This window comes from Scyliorhinus canicula, chromosome 1 (assembly GCF_902713615.1).
Source record: "Scyliorhinus canicula chromosome 1, sScyCan1.1, whole genome shotgun sequence".
Lineage (NCBI taxonomy): Eukaryota > Metazoa > Chordata > Chondrichthyes > Carcharhiniformes > Scyliorhinidae > Scyliorhinus > Scyliorhinus canicula.
This window is the reverse complement of record NC_052146.1, coordinates 217,696,483-217,709,347: the sequence shown is the minus strand read 5'-3', so window position 1 is coordinate 217,709,347 and position 12,865 is coordinate 217,696,483. Positions and strand designations below refer to the sequence as shown.

Here is a 12,865-nt window from a genome sequence, read left to right as displayed (position 1 = left end):
GAGAGGCTAAGGAAGTGCATGCTGAACTACCTGCAGGTAAACCATACGGGGGAGGTCTCCGCAGCGGTGGTCTGGGAAACACTGAAGGCAGTGGTGAGAGGAGAGCTGATCTCGATCAGGGTTCACAGGGACAAGGATGGATAGGGCAGAAACAGACCGACTAGTAAAAGAGATTCTACGAGTTCATAGAGGCTATGCGGAGGCTCCAGAGGCAGGGCTTTTAAGGGAACGCCAGAGGCTGCAGGCGGAATTTGGTTGGTTAAACACCAAGAGGACAGTGGAACAGCTCAGAAAGGCAAAGGGAGCGATTTATGAGCATGGTGAGAAAAAATGAAAATCGCTTATTGTCACAAGTCTGCTTCAAATGAAGTTACTGTGAAAAGTCCCGAGCCGTCACATTCCGGCGCAGGATGCTTGCACAGCAGTTCAGAAAGACGGAGGGAGCTAGGGAAATAGGGAAAGTTGTTGACTGGGATGGGAATTTAGTTGGGGACTCTGCAGGGGTGAGCAAGACCTTTCGGGACTTTTATAACAGGTTGGAACCCCCTGCGGGGCCGGAGGGGATGATGCACTTTTTGGATGGGCTGACTTTCCCGAAGGTGGATGGGGAGCTGGTAGAAGGACTGGGGGCCCCGATTGGGCTGGAGGAGATAGTGGAGGATTTGAAGGTCATGCAATCGGGTAAGGCCCCGGGGCTAGATGGGTACCCAGTTGAGTTCTATAAAATGTTCTCAGGAATATTGGGGTCGGTGCTGATGGTCTTTAACGAGGCCAAGGAACGGGGGGCTCTGCCCCAGACGATGTCACAGGCCATGATCTCACGCATTCTGAAAAGGGACAAGGACCTGGAGCTGTGTGGTTCTTATAGGCCGATTTCCTTGCTGAATGTCGATGCCAAAATTCTGGCCTCTAGGATTGAGGACTGTGTACCGGACGTTATAGGGGAGGACCAGAAAGGGTTCGTCAAGGGTAGGCAGCTGGTGGCCAATTTAAGAAGGCTGCTAAACATGATTATGATGCCCCCGGAGGGTAGGGAAGTTGAAGTGGTGGTTGCGATGGACGTAGAAAAAGCCTTCGACCGGGTCGAGTGGGATTACTTATGGGAGGTGCTGGAAGGGGCTTTGTTGACTGGGTTAGGTTTCTGTACCGGTTGCTAGTGTACGGACAAACGGGACTACTTCGGACTATTTCTGGCCACACTGGAGGATGAGACGGGGATGTGCCACCTCCCCACTGTTGTTGCGCTGGCCACAGAGTCGCTGGCAATTGCTCTGAGGGCCTCAAGGAGCTGGAAGGGGTTGGTCCAGGGCCGGAGGTGGGGGGTCGAGCACAGAGTCTCGCTGTATGCAGATGACTTACTGTTGCATGTTTCAGACCCAATGGAGGGGATGGAGGAAATTATGGGAATCTTGGGGGAATTAGGCCGGTTTTCGGGATATAAGCTTAATATGGGGAAGAGCGTGCTGTTTGTGGTTCAGGCGAGAGGTCAGGAGAGGCGACTGGGGGAACTGCCGTTCAGAGTGGTAGGGGACAGTTTCAGGTACTTGGGTATCCAGGTGGCGAGGGATTAGGACAGACTACATAAATTGAACTTGGCCCGGCTGGTGGACCAGATGAAGGAGGATTTCCAGAGATGGGATGCGCTCCCATTGTCTCTGGTGGGTAGGGTGCAGTCGGTAAAAATGACGGTCCTCCCGAGGTTCCTATTCATTTTCCAGTGCCTCCCAATCTTCAACCCGCAGTCCCTTTTTTGTAAAATATTTTTATTCTCCATTTTCACATTTTCGGCAGAATTTACACCCCACCAACAAGCAGTAAACGGTAACAAATACAAAGTCAATTTCCTTATCAACAACAACGATCCCATCCTCCCACCACCCCAAACAATGGCCCACCTAACAATATAAGCATCAAATTAAACCCTCCCACGGTGGGACAAACAAAGGAAAAAAAAAAGGAATTACATTGTCACCATTGACTGATAAGAGTCCACCAACCCCTCTCCCCAACATTCAATGCCATCCAATCCCCGAAAGAGTACCGTAAATGACACCCATGAATTGCAAACCCCCCCCCCCCCCCCCCACCCCCTCCATGATTCCTCCCCTCCACTTCCTCATACAAAACTCCTCTCCCCAACCTCTGTTCCTTTCCCCCCCCCCCCCCCCCCCAACTTTCCACCCTGGCTAGACTCATCAGAACCTGTTCTACCAGGCTCCGATGGCCGAAGCCCCTCCTCCCACCTCACTCCCGTTCACTGGCCGGCTTAAACCGGACAGCGTGGAGGCACCCGCCCGGGTCTCCTTCCCCCTTGCCCGGTCCCAGGAAAACCAAGAAATCCCCTTTAGCACACAACTCCAGCATACACACCCAAGCCCCAAAGAACCATCATTGCAAGCGAAAGTCCCATCTCTTCCCTTGTCCAAATATATACTATGTCGGCTCATTTAGCACATACACCCGCCGCAGTGAAAAACTACAGTTACATGAGGCTACATCGGTACATGACCATTTCTCAATTCAGCCACAGTCCTTCTGCCTTCGCAAACTCCTCCGCTGCTTCCGGCGTCCCAAAATAAAAAAAGTCCTTGGATTTGTCGGTCACCTCAACTTAGCTGGGTATACAATGCCAGTGTTCTTCAAACTTTTTTTCCGGGGGCCCATTTTTACCAACCGGCCAACCTTCGCGACCCACGCCGGCCGATCTTCGCGACCCACCATTTTCTCTTACCTTGTTTGCTGCTCACAAAAATGGAGGAAATGGTTTTGGGTCCCTTTAGCCCTCGTACACGCACCTCCAATGGAACCTGTTGGATCAAGGTGAAGCCTTCAGGTGTCGGAAAGTATGGAGTCTCCATCTGTCCAAAGTTCTGAATATTTTTCCTGTAAAATTTTATGAAATAAACCCCCCCGCCCCCCACTTTGTTTAAAAAAAATGAGTGAAAAAAATGAATAAACCCCCCCCCCCCCCGAACTTGTAAACAAAATGAATAAAATAAATATAAAAAATGAATAAAGCCCCCGAACTCGTAAAAAAAATAAAATGAATAAAATAAATGAAAAAAATAAAAATTTAATGAATAAAATAAATGAATAAAAACCACTACAGAACTTGTAAAACAAAAAGCTGCAACCGTTTAAAAAAAATTGCGGCCGCACTGTGCATGCATGCCCGATTATTGTCTGCACCGATCATAGTGCGTGCACGTGCAATGCGGGCAAAAATTTTTTAACATGTTTGCAGCCGGCGTTATGAAAAGCTGGCTGCTGCATGGGGATTTGCGCGATCGGGATCGCCGCGGACAACGGCTCTGCGGCCCTCCCGACACCCGCCCATGGGTTGCGCCCCCGACTTTGAAGAACACTGCACTATGCCGTACTGCACCTTACTGATGTACAGTGCCTTCTTCAACCGGCTGAAGGCAGCCTGCCTTCTCGCCAGCTCCACCGTAAAGTCCTGGTATATGCATATACCAGCTCCAGTCCACTGCACCACCCGCTTCTGCTTTGCCCAGCATAGGGCCTTCTCCTTCACACTGTACCTACAAAAACACAGAGTCACTACTGTTGGCAGCTCACTCTCCTTTAGAACAGGCCTCCACGACCGATGAGCCTGATCCAGTTCATATCGGGAGGGATCATCCCCCTCCCCCAATAACTTCGCCAACATCGTGGCAAAATACTCAGTCAGACTCGGGGCTTCCACTCCTTCGGGAAGACCGACAATCCTCAGATTCTGTCGCCTGGATCTGTTTTCCAAGTCGTCCAGTTTGGCTCGCAGATCCTTGTTGGTCTCTATCACCCTCCGCAGCTCTTACCCCATTGAGGTGAGTTGATCACTGCTGCAATAATGTCTCTTCCACTTCCTTCAGTGTCTCACCGTGCTCCTGCACCTCCGCTATTGCGCTCAATACCGCCGCCCTAACCGGGGCAGTCGCCTCCTCCACCATCACTTTCAATACCGCCCGCATCTCCTTCCTCATTGCCTCCATGTGTTTTGCAAACTGCCTTTTGAGTTCCTCAGCCATCATCTTAGTCGTTTCTTCGGCCGTGGGCAATGCGGCCTCCCCTGGTGCCCCAGCCTCCATTTTTCTTGCCATCCCCGTGGTGGCCTTTCGACGGACTTTCAGCTGCTTTTTTCACATCTGTTTTTTAACTTACTTTCGACATTTCCCTTCACTCTGCCTTCTCCCTGCTTTTGCCACCTCTGTTGCCCCTGGGACCAGGCGTTAAACCCCGAAACTGCCGTTCCCGAACGGGAGCCCTCCAATGTGCGGCTACCTCCTGCCCGCCGTCACCGGAAGTCCAATCCGCGGTCCTTTTTTAAGCGGATTAATAAGATTCTTGTGGGCTTTGTGTGGGGGGCCAAGCCCCTGCGAGTGAAGAAGGCAATGCTCGAGCGGAGTCGGGAGTGTGGAGGTCTGGCGCTGCCAAATTTCAGTAATTACTACTGGGCAGCTAACGTAGCCTTGGTGAGGAGGTGGCTGGTGGGGAGTGAGCCGGCTTGAGTGTGCATGGAGGCGGCGTCTTGTAAGGGCATAAGCTTGGGGCATTGGTAACGGCGCCCCTGCCGTTCCCATCGGCGCGGTACTCCACCAGTCCTGTGGTGGTGGCGGCCGTGAGAGTCTGGGGGCAGTGGAGGAGACATGTGGGAGCAGAGGGGGAGTCAGTGTGGTCCCCCATCTATGGTAACCACCGGTTTGCCCCAGGGAGGATGGACGGGGGTTCCCAATTTGGCGGAGAGCGGGTATTGAGAGGATGGGGGAACCTGTTCTTGGAAGGAAGCTTCCCGAGTAGGAGGGCGCTGGAGGAGAAGTTTGCATTGGCTGGGGGAAATTGCTATTTACAGGTACAGGACTTTCTGCGGAAGCAGGTGCCAACCTTCCCACTCCTGCCGCTAAGGGGGATTCAGGATAGGGTGGTCTCAAGAGGATGGATAGGAGAGCGGAGCATCTCTGACATATATAAAGAGCTTTTAGGTTCGGAGGAGACGCAGACCGAGGAGCTGAAGTGAAAATGGGAGGAGGAGCTGGGGAGAGGGATAGAGGAGGGCCTCTGGGAGGACATGTTAGGAAGGGACAATGCTACCACAACATGTGCCAGGCTTAGTCTGATCCAATTTAAGGTTGTTCACCGGGCTCACATGACAGTGGCCCGAATGAGCAGGTTCTTTGGGGTGGAGGATAGGTGTGCGAAGTGTGTGTGTGTGTGGACGATTTTTGGGGGATCGCAGGACCCGGGAATCCAGGAGGAGAGAGATGCAGATGTTCTGGCCTTTGCTTCCCTGGTAGCCCGGAAGCGCATATTACGAGCATGGAGGGACTCCAAGCCCCCAAAATTGGAGACTGGCTTTCAGACATGGCAGGCTTCCTCTGCCTGGAGAAAATTAACTTTGCCATGAGAGGGTCTCTGCTGTGGAGGTGGCAACCATTCGTCAACTTCCTCGCAGAGAACTAAACGTCGGGGGGGGGGGGGGGGGGGAAAGAGTGTCTTTGTTCTACAACATGCCAAAGTTCAGTTTTCAAAAGTCCTGATCTCCAGAATTGTCTCTGCTGTTTTCGACAATGGCAAAAACACACGTCTTTAATTATGTGGTTTATTGTGGTCATGTGTAAAATTGATATTTGTATTTGAATTTTGAATGTTTAATTGTCCAATGTCTAATTAATGATTTAAATGGAAGTATTACTGGGGTCGTCGGCAAGTTTCCAAAAATGTGGGCAGATTGTAAATTTAGATCAAATCAATAGTCTGATACTGTAAAAGGTTGCAACATATTTTATCCTCTCCTGTTTATTCAAGTAAATTCTGTTTTTCTTTAACTGAGTGTATTACAAATTAAACCTTATCTTTTAGATTGCGTACAAATTGAGCGTGTCTTCTAATGATGTAAAGAATGTTATCATCTGGGGAAATCATTCTTCTACTCAATATCCAGATGTTAGCCATGCTACCGTAAATGTTAAAGAAAGGAAGATGAATGTCATTGATGCTGTTAAAGATGATAACTGGCTGAAGGGTGAATTCATCACCGTAAGTAACTTCATAACTGATCCTTATTTGCATTTATAAGGAATACCAATAAATACTATCGCTATTAGAGAGAGAACAGAATTGGTATTAGTTCTTTCTAAGTTCAGTTTTCTTTGTATCTGTTAAAATATATATGTGCTTGCAAAACTGATAATGCTGTGAATTTTAAGTTGGTTATGATATTGATTTCTTATTGGATTATACTGCATTAGTTTGATCCTGCCACGCCTTCCCCAAGGTGACCATTCTTACATTTGATAGTAAGTAAGCAGCCAATCAGTACGTAGGTCACAGCAACTGAAACCCACACAAATCTCCGCCAAGTGTCACTCAGGTGAAAATAAAGCACCCTACCTGCCGCAGGTAACTCAAACTGAGGTCTAAATTGGCTGTCTTCCTACTCTGTAGATCAATCACTTTGGGCAAACTTGCCGTTGAGAACCCAAAATAATGGTTTAAATTATAAAATCCTACAGTACAATATTCATAGAATTTGCAGTGCATAATGAAGCCATTAGGCCCATCGAGTTTGCACTGGCCCTTGGAAAGAGCACCCCACTTAAGCCCATGCCTCTACCCTATCTATCCCCGTAACCCCCTCCTAATCTTTTTGGACAATTTATCATGGCCATTCCACCTAACCTATACATCTTTGGACTGTGGGAGGAAACTGGAGCACCCAGAGGAAACCCACGCAGACACGGGGAGAACGTGCAGACTCTGCACATGCAGTGACCCAAGCCGGGAATAGAACCTTGGACCCTCGAGGTGTGAAGCAACTGTGCTAACCACTGTGCTACCGTGCTGCCTTCTGCTGTGTTTTTGAGAAGTCCATGGTTAATTTCAGTCACTGGTCCAGATTGAGATGTTCAGGGTTATTTAAAGGTTCAACCCCTTTATAGCCCAATTGCAAGCTTTTTATTTGATATTTTTAATATTGTGTTTGGAAAAATATACAACCATGCTTTTATGATCAGTGGCATAAAAATATACATTTGATTGCAACGGCAGTATGATGTGGATGCTGGAATGTATGATGTGGATCCTGGAAACCTGAAACAACATCAAATAATGCTGGAAATATTCAGTAGGCCAGGAACCATCCGCAGAGAGAAACAAAACCAATACCTCATGTCAGGTAATGTTCTGCTGACGGATCACCGCAACCAGAAATGTCACCTCTGTTTCTCTCCACCGATACTGCCTGCCATACTGAGTATTTCCATCATTTCCTGTTTTTGTTCCATTTTGATTCCTCTGACTTGGTTTGTGTGTGAAACAGTTGAAATGAAAGAGAGGAATTCAGTTTTGTGGTTGGGTTCTAAACACATGCAGAATACCAGAAACCATGTGTTCTCTTAGGCAAAGATTGTTAAAATATAATTGGCAGGAACCCTGTAAATTTATCGAACAGTGCCAACAAAGCGTTTGCTTTTCTTCTGAATCAGATTCAGGGTCTCAACAGAATTGGTATCTGTTCTGTCTGTTGAATGACATACACATAAATGTAGTCTGTGTGGAGAAAGAAGGACAGTTGTAAAGCAGCTAAATGTGTCCTTCTGTTCAAAAGCATTTGGTGGCGCAAACTTTGTATTTTGGTTGTAAATAGAACACCAGATGGTTTTAATCCAACATCTTGATGTTGCATTTACACAATTTGTTGCCTTTGTGCATTTTTTAAACCAAATTCAGCAAATGTCACATCATGCGACTAGATTGTGTCATTATTCATGATACCGATTATGATTTTTAAAAAATACATTTGTGTCATTGGCTCCAACAGAAGTGAACTTCCTTAGGCGGCACTGTGGTTAGCACTGCTGCCTCAACGCCAAGGTCCCAGGCGATCCTGACTCTGGGTCACTGGCCGTGTGGAGTTTGCACATTCTCCCCGTGTTTGCGTGGGCTTTACCCCCACAACCTAAAGATGTGCAGGGTAGGTGGATTGGCCACATTAATTGCCCTACAATTGGAAAAAAATGAATTGGGTACTCTAAATTTATTTTTTAAAAATAAAAATTTAAAAAGAAATGAACTTCCTTAATTTGTATTTGAAAAAATACAGTTCACAAATGTGTTGTTAAATTATTTCCTCGAGTGTGCTTGTTTTCAATCGATAATATTTTAAAATATATTTGTCTGTTTCTAGCTAGTTCTTTTATCTCTTGTGTACAGACTTGGATGTTTTTAATTTTGTGTGGATGGCACTGTGGGACGTGATTCCAGAGGCATTGCTGATACACCAGTGAAACAAACAATGTCTTTAGGAAAGAAGGTTGAGAAAAGGACAGTAACCACCATTTACCCCCTGATGATGGTGCTGATGCAAACGACCGGCTACGATGTAAGCAACTTGGTAAACTCTGATCATTTTGAAGCATTACTGATGAGCCTGCTCCTTTTTCTCTATCGACAGATTGTGCAGAATCGTGGTGCTGCAGTGCTTAAGGCACGGAAACTCTCTAGTGCAATGTCAGCTGCCAAGGCTATTTCTGATCACATGAGGGACATCTGGTTTGGCACTCCTGAGGTATGTTAACTAACTATTTGAACTGGGCTACCTTTACACAACTTTTTCTTTGCTGTGAATTATCAGAGCATATGCCATCCACTTAAAATGTTTTATGTTTTGCTTCCTGTAAGATATATTTTCTGGTTCAATCGACACTAGCATGTTCATTTTCCAATTTGCACCTTTCTGGATAGGTATCAAGCTGGCTGTCTACAGATGTCCTTTAGAAATTAATTTAATGTTTTCTGATATGAATTGATTAAGGGTCCTGTTTTTCATTCTCCTTAACGCTCCCTTTTGACTCAAAATGTCTTGCACTCAAGATGCCAACATTTGAGGTCTAGTAGTGTTAAAACATTCACCCTTGAGGGCAGCACGGTAGCACAGTGGTTAACACTGCTGCCTCACGGCGCCACGGATTCACATTCGATCCCGGCTCTGGTTCACTGTCCTTGTGGAGTTTGCACATTCTCCCCTTGTTTGCATGGGTTTCGGCTAACAACCCAAAGATGTGCAGGATAGGTGGATTGACCAGGCTAAACTGCCTCATTAATTGAAAAAAATGAATTAGGTGCTCTAAATTTATTTTTTTAAATGTTAAAAAAAACATTGACCCTTGAGTTCCACACGCATACTCTGTCAACTACTTTATTCATGGCATGTAGGCATCACTGGCTGGGGTCGCATAGACCAGGTAAGGGCAGCAGGATTTCCTTCCCTGAAGGATATTAGTGAACCAAGTGGGTTTTTACAATAATCGACAATGGTCATCATTAGACTCTTAGTTCTAGATTTTATTGGATTCAGATTTCATCAATTGCTGCCGTGGGATTCAAACCCATTGCCCCTGTTCTCTGAATTATTAGTCCAGTGATAATTCCATTCCATCGCGGCCAGTGCTGGACATGATATCTCATTGTTAACATAGAACATAGAACATAGGACACTACAGCGCAGTACGGGCCCTTCGGCCCTCGATGTTGCGCCGACCTGTGAAACCATCTGAAGCCTATCTGACCTACACTATTCCATTTTCATCCATATGTCTATCCAGTGACCACTTAAATGCCCTTAAAGTTGGCGAGTCTACTACTGTTGCAGGCAGGGCGTTCCACACCCCTACTACTCTCTGAGTAAAGAAACTGCCTCTGACATCTGTCCTATATCTATCACCCCCTCAATTTAAAGCTATGTCCCCTCGTGTTGGTCATCACCATCCGAGGAAAAAGACTCTCACTGTCCACCCTATCTAACCCTCTGACTATCTTATATGTCTCTATTAAGTCACCTCTCAGCCTTCTCCTCTCTAACGAAAACAACCTCAATTCCCTGAGCCTTTCCTCGTAAGACCTCCCTCCATACCAGGCAACATCCTAGTAAATCTCCTCTGAACCCTTTCCAAAGCTTTCCACATCCTTCCTATAATGTGGTGACCAGAACTGCACGCAGTACTCCAGGTGTGGCCGCCACCAGAGTTATGTACAGCTGCAGCATGACCCTGTGGTTCCGAAACTCAATCCCCTGCTATTAAAGGCTAGCACACCATATGCCTTCTTAACAGCCCTATTACCTGGGTGGCAACTTTCAAGGATTTATGTACCTGTGATGCCGAGATCTCTCTGTTCGTCTACACTACCAAGAATCTTGCCATTAGCCCAGTACTCTGCATTCCTGTTACTCCTTCCAAAGTGAACCACCTCACACTTTTCCGCATTAAACTCCATCTGCCACCTCTCAGCCAGCTCTGCAGCTTATCTATGTCCCTCTGTATCCTATAACATCCTTCAGCACTATCCCCAAACTCCACCGACCTTCGTGTCATCTGCAAATTTACTAACCCATCCTTCTACACCCTCTTCCAGGTCATTTATAAAAATGACAAACAGCAGTGGCCCCAAAACAGATCTTGCGGTACACACTAGTAAATGAACTCCAGGATGAACCTTTGCCATCAACCACCACCCTCTGTCTTCTTTCAGCTAGCCAATTACTGATCCAAACCGCTAAATCACCTTCAATTCCATACTTCCTTATTTTCTGCGGGTTAATTGCGGGTTTTTCCCCCCACACCTATTAGTTACAGTTGTGCAAGCTGATAAGGCATCTGGGGTCTCTGAACAACAGAATCAAATTAAATTTATGGATAGAGAAAGAAAGTGAATAATGCAGAAGGAAATCAGGTGAATTAATTGATTTTGTAATAGAAAGATAAATAAAGAGAGGGAAAGAAAGATTGGATTAAGACTAAGGAAAATAAGGGCAAGCAACATAACATTTGTAAAAACCTTGAGAGACAATTTGCTCCCTGCAGGAGTGAGACTCTATTTCAATTGTTCCCCTTTTGGATCTCAAGGTTGCAGAAATGTGAAGCCTGTCATTAAAAGGCTCCTTAGAAGGGCGGCATGTGACGCAGTGGTTAGCATTGGGACTGCGGTGCTGAGGACCTGGTTCGAATCCTGGCCCTGAGCCACTGTCTGTGTGGAGTTTGCACATTCTCCCGTGTCTGCGTGGGTTTCACCCCACAACCCAAAGATGTGCAGGTTAGGTGGATTGGTCACGCTAAATTGCTCCGAAAATTTGGGCGGGGGGAGAAATAATTGGGTACTCTAAATTTTTTTTTTTTTTAAAGCTCCTTCAGCAGCTCTGGCTCCTGACGTGAGTTTAATTTGTATTTACAGCAGCAATCCAGTAATTTCTTGAATCCCTTTTTGCAAGGTTGAACAAGAGGAGTGGAAGCAATTATCAACATTTTGTTTGGAGATTCACAATCTGAGAAGCACATCCATCTCATGAAACAAACATTGAAGCTTTTACCTACTAATAGCACCAATGTTATTTAATTCACCAGTAACTCTTCTGGCCTATTCTGACAATGGTATCTGCACTCACACATAACAAACGCACACTTTTGTTTCTAAATTATTTTAATTTATTATATTGACATCACAAAAGTGGACCTGGATTTTTTAAATTCTCAACGTTGGTGTATTTTTTAAAATAGTTTGAGTACCCAATTCATTTTCTCCAATTAAAGGGCAATTTAGCGTGGCCAATCCACCTAGCCTGCACATCTTTTGGGTTGTGGGAGCGAAACCCACGCAGACACGGGGGGGGAAATGTGCAAACTCCACACGGACAGTGACCCAGAGCCGGGGTCCAACCTGGGACCTCGGTGCCGTGAGGCCGCAGTGCTGCCTAACTTTGGTGTATTTTTAAGCACCCGTTACAATATAAAACTTGATTGTTGCCTTTCAAATGTTTCATGGTGTCTGTTCAGATATATACCGGAGCTTGTCTTTTGTAACACACGTTGCTAATTAAGTCAGACGTTTTGTTGAGTTTGATTGTTCTAGCCAAGAACTTTCTGAATAAAACTATACTTGACACGGGTAGTAAACACTGATCACTTCTTTCTTTTTGTTCAGGGTGAATGGGTATCAATGGGAGTGATTTCGGATGGAAACCCATACAATATCCCCAATGACCTGATATATTCCTTCCCGGTTCAAATCAAGGTAAATGTTGCTGCCCTTGAATTATCTCAGTTCAACTATGGTATTTATCATTTCTTCTAATTACTTTATTATGAAATCCATAACTGCAGATGTTAGAGATACTTTTGGGAAATGCATTTTAATTATTTCTTGAAATGGGCTGTATGCCAGGTGTGCAATAATTGTTTGCCTTTGTTCCAGAATAAAATTTGGAATATTGTTGAATGTCTGAAAATCAGTGACTTCTCCTGTGACATGATGAAAACTACTGCCAAAGAGCTCCAGGAGGAGGAAAGAAACAGCTTCTGAATTTCTGTCGGGAGTTTGAGAATCATTGCCTAACCTAAATGCTAATCACTGTTGTGTATGTTCAGTGACTGTGGTAAAATGAATTGAGCTGTTTGGTTCGATTATCGCTCTAAAAATCTTGCATAAGGAATCTTAAGCTGCACTGTAACAGTTAATATTCAGTGAGTCCATATTATTGTCCAATATAGAGACGGCATAAAAATAATAAAACTAATACCTATAACCTCATGTTCTGTTTGTTTTGATTTCCTTGAGCAGTTTTGCATCCATATCTCATTGTATTCTGGTTTAAAATATAAGAGACCTGGATTACTACAGAAAGAAAACATTTTAATACCTAAATCTCTCTTTCTTGCATGTTATTTCACTCATTACAAGCTTGGTTCAAAAATGGACAAAACAGCTGAGCACCAGAAGTGAGGTGAGAGTAACTGCCTTTGATGTCAGGACAGCATTTGACTGAGTGTGGTATCGAACCTTAGCTGTAGTCCATAGAAATCAGGCAGGTGTGCTCTGC

The 12,865-nt window shown here is 45.5% G+C and overlaps 1 protein-coding gene across 1 annotated transcript in view; it reads left to right on the top strand.

Annotated features, from left to right (window-relative positions):
* The window catches only part of mdh1ab (malate dehydrogenase 1Ab, NAD (soluble)), a 33,941-nt gene extending 21,365 nt beyond the window's left edge, over positions 1–12,576 (top strand). Inside the window, 5 exon segments of the mRNA XM_038807804.1 lie at positions 5,857–6,033; positions 8,450–8,563; positions 11,971–12,060; positions 12,241–12,330; positions 12,332–12,576. Coding sequence (XP_038663732.1) covers positions 5,857–6,033; positions 8,450–8,563; positions 11,971–12,060; positions 12,241–12,330; positions 12,332–12,367 — 507 coding nt within the window. The 3' untranslated portion in view covers positions 12,368–12,576.
* The last annotated feature ends 289 nt before the right edge of the window (positions 12,577–12,865 follow it).